Source organism: Berghia stephanieae, chromosome 3 (genome assembly GCF_034508935.2).
Source record: "Berghia stephanieae isolate SIO BIC M18660-M18661 chromosome 3, UCSD_Bste_1.3, whole genome shotgun sequence".
In the NCBI taxonomy this organism is placed as follows: Eukaryota; Metazoa; Mollusca; class Gastropoda; order Nudibranchia; family Aeolidiidae; genus Berghia; species Berghia stephanieae.
Genome location: NC_088362.1, coordinates 16,043,673 through 16,056,172, shown reverse-complemented (window position 1 = coordinate 16,056,172; position 12,500 = coordinate 16,043,673). Strand labels below are relative to the sequence as shown.

Genomic DNA, 12,500 nt, shown 5'->3' with positions numbered 1-12,500 from the left:
TCCTATTTGTTCTAGCACTCTTACAGTTTCCCTCACTGTCTATAGCCACCCATTCATTCATACCTGAGTCGAGCGGAAGGAGGGAAGGATGTACATAATATCAACAATGGACGCTTCAATTCTTGACTTTACCTTGCGGCATCATGCCTTGCATACGTTGTCTGAAAGCCCTCAGTCCCTCTCTAACGGGTCCAGGCATGGCATCGCTTCTGTCTTCTTCCTCACCCATCATTTCTTGCTCCTGTTGCTGCCTCTGCATTTCTTTGATCTGGTCAAGCTGCTGTTGTTGTTGTTGCTGTTGCATCATCACCATTGCCTCACGGGGATCCATAGGACCTGGAAAAAGATGTATGGGGATGGATCAAATTCATTACCTACTAGGTGTAGAGAGAGAGGGGGGGGGGGGGAGAAAGAGATAGAGTGGTATATATATCTATATATATATATATATATATATATATATATATATATATATATATATATATATATATATATATATATATATATATATACTGTCATACACTTGTCGGCCCAAAAGACAGGCCTCGTAGAACGGAGCATTTCATCCGCGCTCAGTCCTCCTCTATAGATGTTTATGATCATAGTAGTTACTGGGATTGGTGGAATGATGATTGATCATTTAACACAATAAAATTCAACTGCCATATAGAGTGATATTGTAGCCTTCGAACTTCGAAACATCATGGCCTGACACTGACCAGAAAACTACGTCAAAAATACAAGGCCACGATTACCAAAAGAAAATATATCGTGTATTGTATTCAACATTTTAACCAATGGAATCATTTGTTTCATTTGGGTACTTCTAATGATTACTCACTAGGCGGTGCAATAATACTAAAATGACGTCAAAATGCCAGTCCTTGTGTCAGGCTATAAGCTATGGGGAGATGCTTTAGAAAGTTTAAATCTGCTCATCATAGTTATGATTTAGGTATATGTATTAATGGAATGGTTTCATAAAAATCTTTGTTTTCAAGAATAGGTCTGATCTTCTTATTTTGAAAAATGTTAATGGTTTCTAATGGCCAGATATGGACATTCTATTATTTCAAGACAATCCAAATCCAGTCAATCTGGCTATACAAAGACACTATTGTTTCAAGACTATTCAATAGGGAAGAAAAGTGTGTTGCCTAAAAACTGGTTCCTATTTCATTGGAAGTGTAAAACCACTCTTCCGAAGGATTAGATACATAACTTGTGTTATTCATTTTCTGATGTCAGAGCGATGGTACATTATTATCTAGTCTAAATATTTGCTGGTCGTCAATAAAGATCGTCCATCCTCGCTCATTTACGTCCCGTCCCGTATTCTTAGGAATCTGCTTATACATCCTGCTGCTGAAATAGGTATGCCACTTATATGTAACCTATTCATTGTTAGTCCTACGAAGGACTGGTTACATACACACTCCCAAGGATTTAGGTACCAAAAGAGTAGAGGGTTTAATTTCACGACTTTTCTTCCCTATTTCAATTTCAATTTACCTCATATCCAATTTCTCAAGCAAAATTTTTTTTTTAATTCATCAAGTACAGAATATAGTTGTTTTTTTTTCTGTAGGACGAGGATTCTAACGAGATTAAAGTAAAAAAAAATGTAATTAAAAATCAATAATATTATGAGGTAGACACGTTCAATAGCGGGTTCTGAAATAAAAGGGAGATAATACAAGAAAACAAAGAACCTTGTTGGGGTGGTGTCGGTTGTCTCCCCTGACGGGCGGCCATCATTGCCTGTTGTTGCTGCATCATCTTTTGTTGTTGAAACATTGCCATCATCATCATTTGTTGCTGTTGTTGTTGGCTCAATGGCACCATGTTTTGGCCTTGACCTCTTGGCATCATACCAGCAAAAGGATTATCACCCATGGGCATCGCTGTCGAGAAAAGACATACATGGTTTTTAAACAACGATGTAGAGCAATGGAAATGTTTTTTAAAAATTTATTTTATTTATTATTATTATTATTATTATTATTATTATTATTATTATTATTATTATTATTATTATTATTATTATTATTATTATTATTATTATTATTATTATTATTATTATTATTATTATTAACATTATTATTATTATTATTATTATTATTATTATTATTATTATTATTATTATTATTATTATTATTATTATTATTATTATTATTATCATTATTATTATTATTATTATTATTATTATATTTTAACAATGCTTTAGCGGCCATTACATGTACGCATTATACACTGAGTAATGCGAGACAATGTGAGTAACGCTTTTTTTCCAGGTACTCAAACTTTGCACCATCCAAAGCGGGACTCAAACTAGGGACCTTTAGGTGCAAAGACAAGTGCCGTGCTATAAAACCACGAAGCCGAACAAACGGAAGCTAGAGGAAAGAGAATGGGTATGCAATGTTGTTATAACTGTGATAGTCGGGCGGTAATAACGCGGTACTATTAAAAAAAAAAAAAAAACACGTATTTAGCATTTTAGCCAGAAAACTTGTCTTTCAAATATTAATCGATTAAAATGTCCCTCATCTTGTCTTGATTTTTTTTTTCCATACAAAGTTGAGGGACATTTAAGCGATCGATCTTTTAGGGAGGAGTTTTTCCGGCCAAAATTTAAAATACGTTGGGTTTTTTTTTTTTTGGTTTTTTATTTTTTATTTTTTATTTTTTTTTTTTCTTCCTTGTTTTTTGTTGTTTTGTTTTGGGGATTTTTTAATGGGTTTTTTCAGAGTACGACAGAATAGAGGAGAGACAAGCAAGCACGTTGTGGTAGCGCCGAGACTGCAGAATCTGGCTGAGCAATGGGACAAGGTTGTCAAGCGGTTCATAATAAGTGTGCCAGTAAGGGAGGAGAGAGAGAGAGAGAGAGAGAGAGAGAGAGAGAGAGAGAGAGAGAGAGAGAGAGAGAGAGAGAGACTTTGCTATAAGTCTAAGGGCCGGAGTTGATCGCGGTTTCTATAGCGTTAAAATGACAATAGCAAATGCCCTTGAAATATGACGCTAATTTATTCCAAAGTACTTTTTGCATGGTGTGACAGACCCAGCAACCCAATTACTATTGTCAGAAACAATTGTCGACTGTACTCGGAAACAATACCGGTTTCTTTGCATCGGATACAAATATCCTACCAACTGCACTATCGGGATCCCGCCCCCGCCCCCTCCCCCTTTAACTCACTCAATCCTAGAGATTTTTATTACTTTTCAAAATTGGAAAAATGTGTTGGAATCATTATGTACATAGATAATTTTATTCAACGACCATTAACATGTAAAAACTAAAATCATAACATTGATAGTAGATACGTCTATAATTTGTCTCAGAAAAATGTAATAATAATAGGCATGGGGTAAAAGTAACCACTACGGATATAGTCGGTATTAGGGTTGAGTGAGTTAATCTTCTTTAAAATCTTCTTTAAATCTTGATATAAATCCTACCTCCCTGAGGCATTGGTCCCATTCCTTGGGCCATCAATTTTCTCGGGTCCATTTGCCCTTGTCCTTGCTGTTGTTGCATCAAGTTCTGCATCTGGGCTGCTTGCATCATCATGGCAAGACGGGCACGGGGGTCTGGCATGCTGGGCGCTGCAATGTACGGATAATAAGAAATTTTAAATGAAAAGAATATTGAGAATATAGTTCAACAGTCGTGACGTCACTTCCCTCGTAATGACGCATCGTAACTTAGTAACTGGTTCTAAGCTATCGTAACAATGGCGGACGCCCTTATGAAATACTTCTCCGACGAGCATAAAAGTGTATCCAGAGGAGAAAAACATTATAAATCTGATCATATTTTGAATTTTAAATATTCTGATCACATGACATGTGAAAAAATTATATCCAGCATGAAGAATAAAAAGTACCGATTTTCTTTGTTTAGAACCCAGCTGCTCGTTGCTGGGCGGACGTGACATCAGGCTACTGAATCCACATCGATAACAGAGCGTCTCCCTCTCCCAGTCAGGCGAGAGGAGCCACAACAGTCCAGTCTCGGGTTCAACTCACATCGTCGCAGAGTTTTCATTCCCTATTGTCATCTAGCACGTTTCTACTTTTCATGTATTTCTATCATTAGCATACGCGCCTGCTCAACTCATTTTTTTTTCTGAATGTACAGATAGCATGAGTTTGGTTACAGCAGACAGTAGAAAAAAAAAATCGTAACTGCAGAACCACACAAGCATCTTTAATGCAATAAAACTTGTTAAAAATGAAATTTTGATACCAGAAAAAGTAAATTGAGGTCTTTGAAGTGTTATAAGTATTTCTGCTGATAACTTTTAATGCATAAGATAAGTTGTAATTGCTATTTATTTATTTTTTGCAAACTATTTCTAAAAATCAAGTAGATCTAAGCAAATCTGATTACTGTCATCCCTGTCTTCAATACAACGCAAAGCACGAGCTCTCTGGTGTGTGAAGGTTTTACTTATTCATGCCATAATCACGTATTTAGAAATGCATTCATTCAAGGTGATCGATTGTTGATTTATTTGTATCTATATTGTGTCATGTAATATGGATGGATTTTGTTTTTGCCTTGTAACTATATAATTTTTATACATATTATAAATGTCATTGATTGTTGATATATTAGTATTTATGTTGTTTCCTGAAATATGACTTGTTTGTGTTCTCTGTGGTGCTCACTTACAATGTTATAGGTTCTCCACCTTGTTTTCTATCTATGTTTCAATTTAGGTGCGAGTGTAGTTTGTTTGCTTTTTCTTTATCAATTCTTTTTTTATAATATATATAATTTTATTGTTTTCACTTATGGTGGTATGAGTGAATATATGACGTATATCTACCTATAATGCTATTGATTTCACTTTGTTTCCATTTGCTAATTGAAAAATTTAAGTTAATTTATGATTTCTATTGGCAATTACCTTTTGAACCTGAACACTTATAGTGTGTTCAAATATAAGACTTATATCTGCAATGTTATTGACTTTTCCCTGTTTTCATTAAAAGTATTAATTTGAAAATTTAAGTTAATTAAATGTATGATTTCTATTGGCAGTTGACTAAAATAAACTTTTTGAATTAGAACATAATTATAGAGCACATTCGATTGAATTGGTCATGAGTTATAAAAACTATTGAATATTATTTTCAATACTAATATTATAAATATATCAGTTATCTTAATGATATTATGTTTAATAGATAATACTACCGGCATCAGGTGACACCATAGGCAATGTTGGTTTGGGCTTTCCGGCTGGTTTCACCTCTTTGCGGACCACTGGCTTCTCGGGGGCAGGACGAGCTGGCGCAAAAAGTAGTGGCAAAAATTAGTTATGACTTTATTTGTCTTTGTTTTAGTTGTGTTATTGTTGTTGTTGTTGTTGTTGTTGTTGTTGTTGTTGTTGTTGTGTTGTTATTGTTGTTGTTATTATTGCTGTTGTTGTTGCTGCTGTTATTGTTGTTATTGTTATTATTATTATTGTTGTTGTTGTTGTTGTGTGGTTTTATTAGAGATTTAAAGCCGCTTGCAACTTTTCCAGTTCATTTTAGTGTCCAGCAGTTTATTGAAGACAGGATTCTAATTTCGGTTTAAATTAACTAGTGGGAAAGGGATGCGTTGTTTTGTTCACTGTCTACCCAGAATTGTGGGTGGTACCTACGTCATATCGGGTAGACTGAGTAACGAACAGCAGTAAATAAAATTAAGGATTACAACGAAGGACCATAAAGACAACGAAGAAAAGCATACAGACACATAGTGAGAGAGAGAGAGAGAGAGAGAGAGAGAGAGAGAGAGAGAGAGAGAGAGAGAGAGAGAGAGAGAGAGAGGCATTAATGTGCATACGTATCACGACATGCGGCATGTTCCGCTTTCTGTAGCCTTACCAAGTTTTGCGTTCTTTGGTAATACATCCTTCTCTTCAACAAGGTTGATGTGATCTGTGGGATTACAGTGGCAGATTATAGTATTACAAGTAGATATAGCTGTCCGTTCAATGAACGTGATGACATTATGTCCATCAACTCAAAATTTAGGATTCAAGTGTTGAATAAAATTTGAACTCAATTTTCATTGTCTTAATAGACAATACATTTTTCAACTTCATAAGAGAACTCCACGGAGCTTTTTATTAGGGCACTGAGTGATATTTTCTACATTTAATATCTTATGTATTTCGCTCACTTATTGTATTCCCAATGTTTAGAGCGGAAAATGGTTGATTTAGATTTTTAAAAGTTGATTGTATTCAAAGTAATGAGAGGAACCACTAAATGGAATCGATTCAATGCAAGTACTCCCATCTCATTGTCATGCTCGCTGAATGGAAGGTTGACACATAAAACACACGTGCTGAAAATGATAGCGCTTGTTTTCGGTGTGATATGACGAAACAAATTTGAATTGTGGTTTTAAGCCTTGGTGATACTAACAATTCAATTTACCAAAAGTATAATAAGATGAATGAATGGAAAGACGTGGTAAATATATGTCACCCAACAATTGGATCGGGTGTTATGTCGGACTAAACGAGATCCCGAAAGGCTAAAATTGTAAAGTTTCAGTTGTTGTACTCATATGATTTATTGATGACGATAAAAGCAGGTTAGGAGACATTATAACTAAACATACATATCATTATTGTTTCCATGATAATTATATCAACTTAAAATTCTTCCTTTTTACTTTTGTTTTTGTTGTTGTTGTTAGTGTACCTGGCTCATTCCGTTTTTAGATTACAACAAAAGCGAGTGAAAGACGTAATGATGCGTCATTCCCAACGTGCACATATCTGCAGGTATGATGATAACCGGAGGGAATTAAGGGGCCTGTTTTAACATTGTTGTAATGAACAATATTTTGCTTTGGGTAGAGAGTATTTTCATTACAACAATGAGAACATAACAAATTGACTGAAATCAGATCTGCAAATAAGTACACGTCGATCACCCCCCCCCCCCCCCCTAGGTGTTCCAATAAGTCATATATGACATAGGACTTTAAAACGAAGGTAGAGGTACCGCCTTATAGATAATCTATTTCATGTTGACATGGACTAACTAAAACTTTAAAACAAAGTTCAGTGTGTTGAGCTATTTGGATAGGAGACGACAAGCAACCAAGAATAGGCATGAGCCCCGCTTCATAATCACACGTCATCATTTCAAATAAATACACGGTGCAAAATTATAGCCTGGAGCGGAAGTTGGGGTGGCGTCATGTTATCAGACATATCCGACATAATCTGGATTAATCAATTGACTAAAGTGACTAATGATGATTGGGCCCCGGGGGCACTTTGTGGGAGGGACTTGTCAAACGAAAGACGGATCGGTCAAGGGGTGAAAGGAAGGACAGGTGGAGTGCAAGAAACTTTTTAAAGAAGGAAATTCATGACATCCACTTAACTCTCTAAAGGAGCTCTTTATTTTTTTTTTTACTTTCTTTCTTTCCTTCTCCCCCCCCCCCCCCCCCACCCCTTTTTTATTTTTTTTTTTTTTTTTGTAACTTTACTTTAAACTTCTGTTTTATATCACATGACCCAAAACTAAGGTCAAGCATGGAAATGAATACGCTTATTACAGTGATCTTTTTAAAAAGTTCAACATACAGATTAGGTCTCTAAAATGTGTATCGAAAGGGGTCTCAGGCGATTTGAACTTGCAATAATAATGACATTTTTTATAAAATTAGGCATTATTTGACTTGCTGGTCAAAATAAACCAAAAAACGAAGCATTCTATAACTCCTTTAGCATCATTTAAGACGTTAACATAATAATATGATTCGTAAATTCAGTCTTGCTTTACTGCAATTTAAGTAAGCTTTAAGGGTGCTTACCTTCAGTCTTGATGTCTTTGGTCTTTGATTTAGGCCTTGCCTCAGAAAGGGTGGCCACCAGGGCCAATATCGAAATTAAGACCAAAGCTCTCATCTGTGGATAAAATGGAGTAAACATTTGAGCTTTTATATAGCGCAATATCCACTAAATGTGCTCAAAGCTCTTTACAAGGGTACCTGGCCAACAGCAACATTTAACATTTAGAAAGGGACATGACGCCTGATAGGCGATATTTCAATTTTTTTCGGATAGAGGCAACGCTGTTAACGGCCAGGTACTCATTTTACACCTGAGTACGGCAAGAGAATGTGTGTAAAGAGCCTTCTCCAAGGACTCAACTATGCGCCGAGCGAGGCTCGAACCTAGGACCTTCCGAATCGAAAGCGAGTGTCATACCACTAGACCACATAGCCGCATGGAATAGATAATTTTTAAAATGATCTTAAATGTAGCGCAATGTCCACAAAAAACAGCGCTTTACAAGGGAGGCTTACTTTGTGGTCGTGTGGTATGACACTCGCATTGGGACCGGTCCCGTTCTGAGATGCACAACGTTGAGTTCCTTGAAAAAGCTCTTTACTCGCATTCTCTCACCTTTTTCAGAAATAAAATTAGTTCATGGGCGGTAACAGCGTTGTCCATGTCGAAAAAAAAAATTGTAATATCGCCTTGCAGGCGACACGTTTTGTCCCATATTATGTTAAGTGTTGCTGTTGGCTCTTGTTGTTACCGTCCAGATACTCATTCTACACTTGAATGTATTGAGAGAAATGTGAGATAAAGCCTTTTTCAAGGACTCAATTTTGCGCTACTCACAGCTAAAATTCCGCATGCGAGTATAATACAAAAAAGACCATAAAGCCGAAAATAGTGTGACGTTAAAAAGAAATTTAAGAAATAATAATAATTAAGTGACCCAACGTGTCAAAGCGGTATTATGCTGGAGTAAATCGCATGTCAGAAGTGATTTTATAATTGAAATGGTCACAAATGTGAAATTTTGTTGGGGTTTTTTTTTTTGCCATTGAAAGAAATCATTTGAATTCTATTAGATAAAAAAATAAAAACTCAACCCAAGCCTCATCCCTCTATTTTTTTTAATTTATTTGTTTAAATTATTATTTTCTTTTTTTTTTTTTTTTTTTTTTTTGGTTAAATCATAAATTTCTAATTAGCATAATATAATCCATAACTATAAAATACATTTATACTGCGATGGGTCACATATTATAGAAGTAGGACGTTCAACAATAAAATCGCTTACTTGAATTGGCATACTGTGAGAAAATAGGATAATGTTGCTACCCACCAATTTCTTACCTAGATTGACATGGAAAACAGAAAGACATATAGGCCTAACTAAAAAGCCCTATCTTGAAAAGTTGGGTTGGGAAAAGAAGCTGGGGAAAGGTTGAGTCCAGGCAGAGCCTTCTATAAATACGAAGGCTATGGTCTAGGGTAGGATGAGATAGCGGTTCCTCGTTAATTCTTGCTTGCCCAGGAGTTGACTTGCCAAAAGGAATTACAAGGACTTACTGATGATAGTACCGGTTAGCAATCAGATTCTCAGAACAATGTTGCTAAGAAATCTTCCTCGGCAATCATTCACACTCAATCCTCTCGGCACAGTCTTGTGCTTGAGGCAAAACCTAATGATCACCAATGTTCTCTGTCTTTCGCTGTTGGGCTGCGGTCTGCAGGATGAGGCCCTGGGCTCTTAGTTCTCTCTTTACATTCTTCTCCAGGTTTCCTTTAGGTTCCTTTTTCCTTCGGGAGTCCAGCTTATTACTAATTTTAGGATGCAGTCCTCTTGCATCCTGGAGACATGACCAAGCCATTTCCAAGTACTGGTTCTGATAGTGTTTAATATTGTGCCCATCCCAGTTTTCTGAAGAAAAAAAATCCTAGGATTCTTCGCAGACATAATTTGGTCTGGAGCACTTCTAATTTATGGTCTGTTGGATTTGGTGTCTTCCAGCATTCTGATTCATACAACAGTACACCGAGGACTTAAAATCCTACCTTTCGTTTTGACACTGAGGCTGGTTGAGTTCCAAATATTCCTTAGTATCCTGAACCAAAGCTTGACTCATATTTGTAATTTTAATAATCTTTTAGGATTTGAGACCTGAGGCCTTTGAAGTCAGAATATGCTCTTCCTTCCGTAGCGAACATCTTGTCGGAACCAGTAGTTTCATTCTACCTTTCTAAAAGGACATTAGCCTATAATATAAAAGTACCTCCATCCAGATCTAAAAATCCATCTCTATGTACATACGCGCACACACACTCAAAAACATACACACATACGCACGCACACACACACATACAAACACACACACACACACACATACACCTAAATAATATGAATAACACTTCTTGAAGATTGCGGTAGTAAGAAACAGTACTGTAGAAGTGAACACAAATTACACTTTAAATGTTTTGACATTAATACCATCTAGTTTTTAAAAAATGTATTATCATTTGGGACTCTAACGATCAGGAAATATCAATAGAATAATAACAAACAAAAAATATATCATATACTGTATGTTAGTAACAACATTTTGAAGGAACTTTCTTGACATTTAATACTTATTATTAATTATTGTTAAACAACGCTCATGTAACTCTTTTGAATGACAGCAATGATTTTCAAAACAAATGCATTATATCTTTCAGAATGCTTCACAATGCAAGAACATTTCTGATTTACAAGAGGAAATTAAACAGTGGTGTCATTTCGCCAGATCTGAAGAGACTCAGCAATCCATTTACTTTTAGGTAGACAGAAAAAGAGGCCGAAGGTAGAAAAAAAACCAACTTCAGTATACCGTTAGTTCAATCTTTGTTATTGTTTTTTTTTTTTTAATATTAGTTTACTTATGTGGTATCCAATGTTATGCTAAGATTAGTTTACAATGTTATCCAGATTTTTGGAATGAGAAGAACATAAATACAAATTTCAATGAATAATTGTCCGAAACTCAATCATGACTTGAGACCTCCAACATATAAAAGACTAAAAATTACGTTTTGAGGTCAAAAAAGAAATGGTATGAAACAGTGCCAGACAAAACAAGAAATAAAAATCTAAAAAATTAAACAAACAAACAAACAAACAAAAATGTATTACCATGTTTTGGAGAGTGAATTTCAAAAACTAGGAAAAAAATGAAATGATACGCACTTATTTCATTGAATTATCTTTTTTTTTATGGGTAAGAGTGATGTAGTTTGGTCTATTTTGACCAAGTACATATCAATTTCTAAGTGAATCAATGATATTGTCACCAATATTCTAAAGAAATAGATTTTTAACATTTTGTCCAAAAAACTCGTCCTTCCGATATCAATCGAATAAACTGACCATCGACTTGTCAAAGATTCTCAAACCTGGGACTTCCTTTTGGGGAGTTTTTTCGACAAAAAGACAGTCATTTTAATCGGTCGATATTTGAAGGATGAGTTTTCTGGCCAAAAAGTTCATAATATGTGTGTGTGCGTGTGTGTGTGTGTGTGTGTGTGTTTGGTTTTTTAAAATTTGTTTTTGTTTTGTTTTTGTTTTTTTTTTTTGTTTGCTACTTTGGTACCATTTGGACAGAATATTAGATAATCTACCCAAAATTATAGTCCACAAGATCTAACAGTGACAGATCCAACCAACCTACCAATCGCTAATGATGGATTTAATGGTGTTAGAGCACTGCTTGCTCATGAATGTTGTGTTCTGCCGATTGAGGCTATGTTGCTCGTTGACAGATAAAGAAAACAAATCATTGTATTCCAATAAGTTTTTATTTTTTTAATTAAAAGTTATCGGAAAATACACATTACCATTTAACTTGTGCTGATAGCCCAATTGGTAAAGCACTCGGTTTCGTATTGAATCAAATTTTCCTTTCTTTCTTTCTTTTTCTTTCTCTTATCACTCTGTTCATCAGCAATGATGAGACAGTTAGGTCGAATAGATCTGACCGAAAGTACTTTAGGATAAGTTAGCGTCCCATCCAAAGAATACCAAGGAATTTTTACCTTCTATTTAACTCTACGGAAACCTAGATTTTATTTATGATTATTCATTATCAAAATACAAGATACACAATAAAATTCCCGTTATATTCAAGTTAGAACCAAAACACATTCACGTGCACACATGATCTGTTTCCCTCCACCTACCTTGATGTTCTATACAGCTTGAAGTCATAGTACTTCCTTCCCTTGCTTATAAAGGACGAATCCTGTACGTCCATCTTGATCGATCAATCAAAATGACATTTTTCAATACGTCACCTAAATGGACAATCAATTATATTATATATAGTATATTATCATTATATACATGGCCAACTATACATGACGACTTTGAATTAGCAAGATTTGCTTCATCATAGAGCCACCGTGGCCTTTTTAATCAACTATAAATCATAGCTGGTTTGTAATCCATTCGTTCTGCGGATTGTTCCCATAACATTTGCTAGGCGTATAAATCCATGATCCATTTCCAACCCTAGGTTCAGATGAGAAAGTTGGCTTTATCCGTAACCCGAACACCCTTAAATATTGGGAGTCTTCATTGGGAATGAGTTCGAAATTTCTAACGCAGGAGTTCAAGAATAGTATTATTATTATTATTATTATTATTGTATTATTATTATT

The 12,500-nt window shown here is 35.2% G+C and overlaps 1 protein-coding gene across 1 annotated transcript in view; it reads right to left on the bottom strand.

The window, feature by feature from the left end:
* Positions 1-12,104, bottom strand: part of LOC144967223 (uncharacterized) — a 17,465-nt gene extending 5,361 nt beyond the window's left edge. The window contains exons 1-7 of the mRNA XM_078904172.1: positions 12,021-12,104; positions 7,841-7,934; positions 5,887-5,940; positions 5,210-5,302; positions 3,463-3,609; positions 1,713-1,904; positions 133-336 (exon numbers count right to left, since the gene is read on the bottom strand). Coding sequence (XP_078760298.1) covers positions 133-336; positions 1,713-1,904; positions 3,463-3,609; positions 5,210-5,302; positions 5,887-5,940; positions 7,841-7,934 — 784 coding nt within the window. The 5' untranslated portion in view covers positions 12,021-12,104. The remainder of the gene's footprint in view (positions 1-132; positions 337-1,712; positions 1,905-3,462; positions 3,610-5,209; positions 5,303-5,886; positions 5,941-7,840; positions 7,935-12,020) is intronic.
* Between the last annotated feature and the right edge of the window lie 396 nt (positions 12,105-12,500).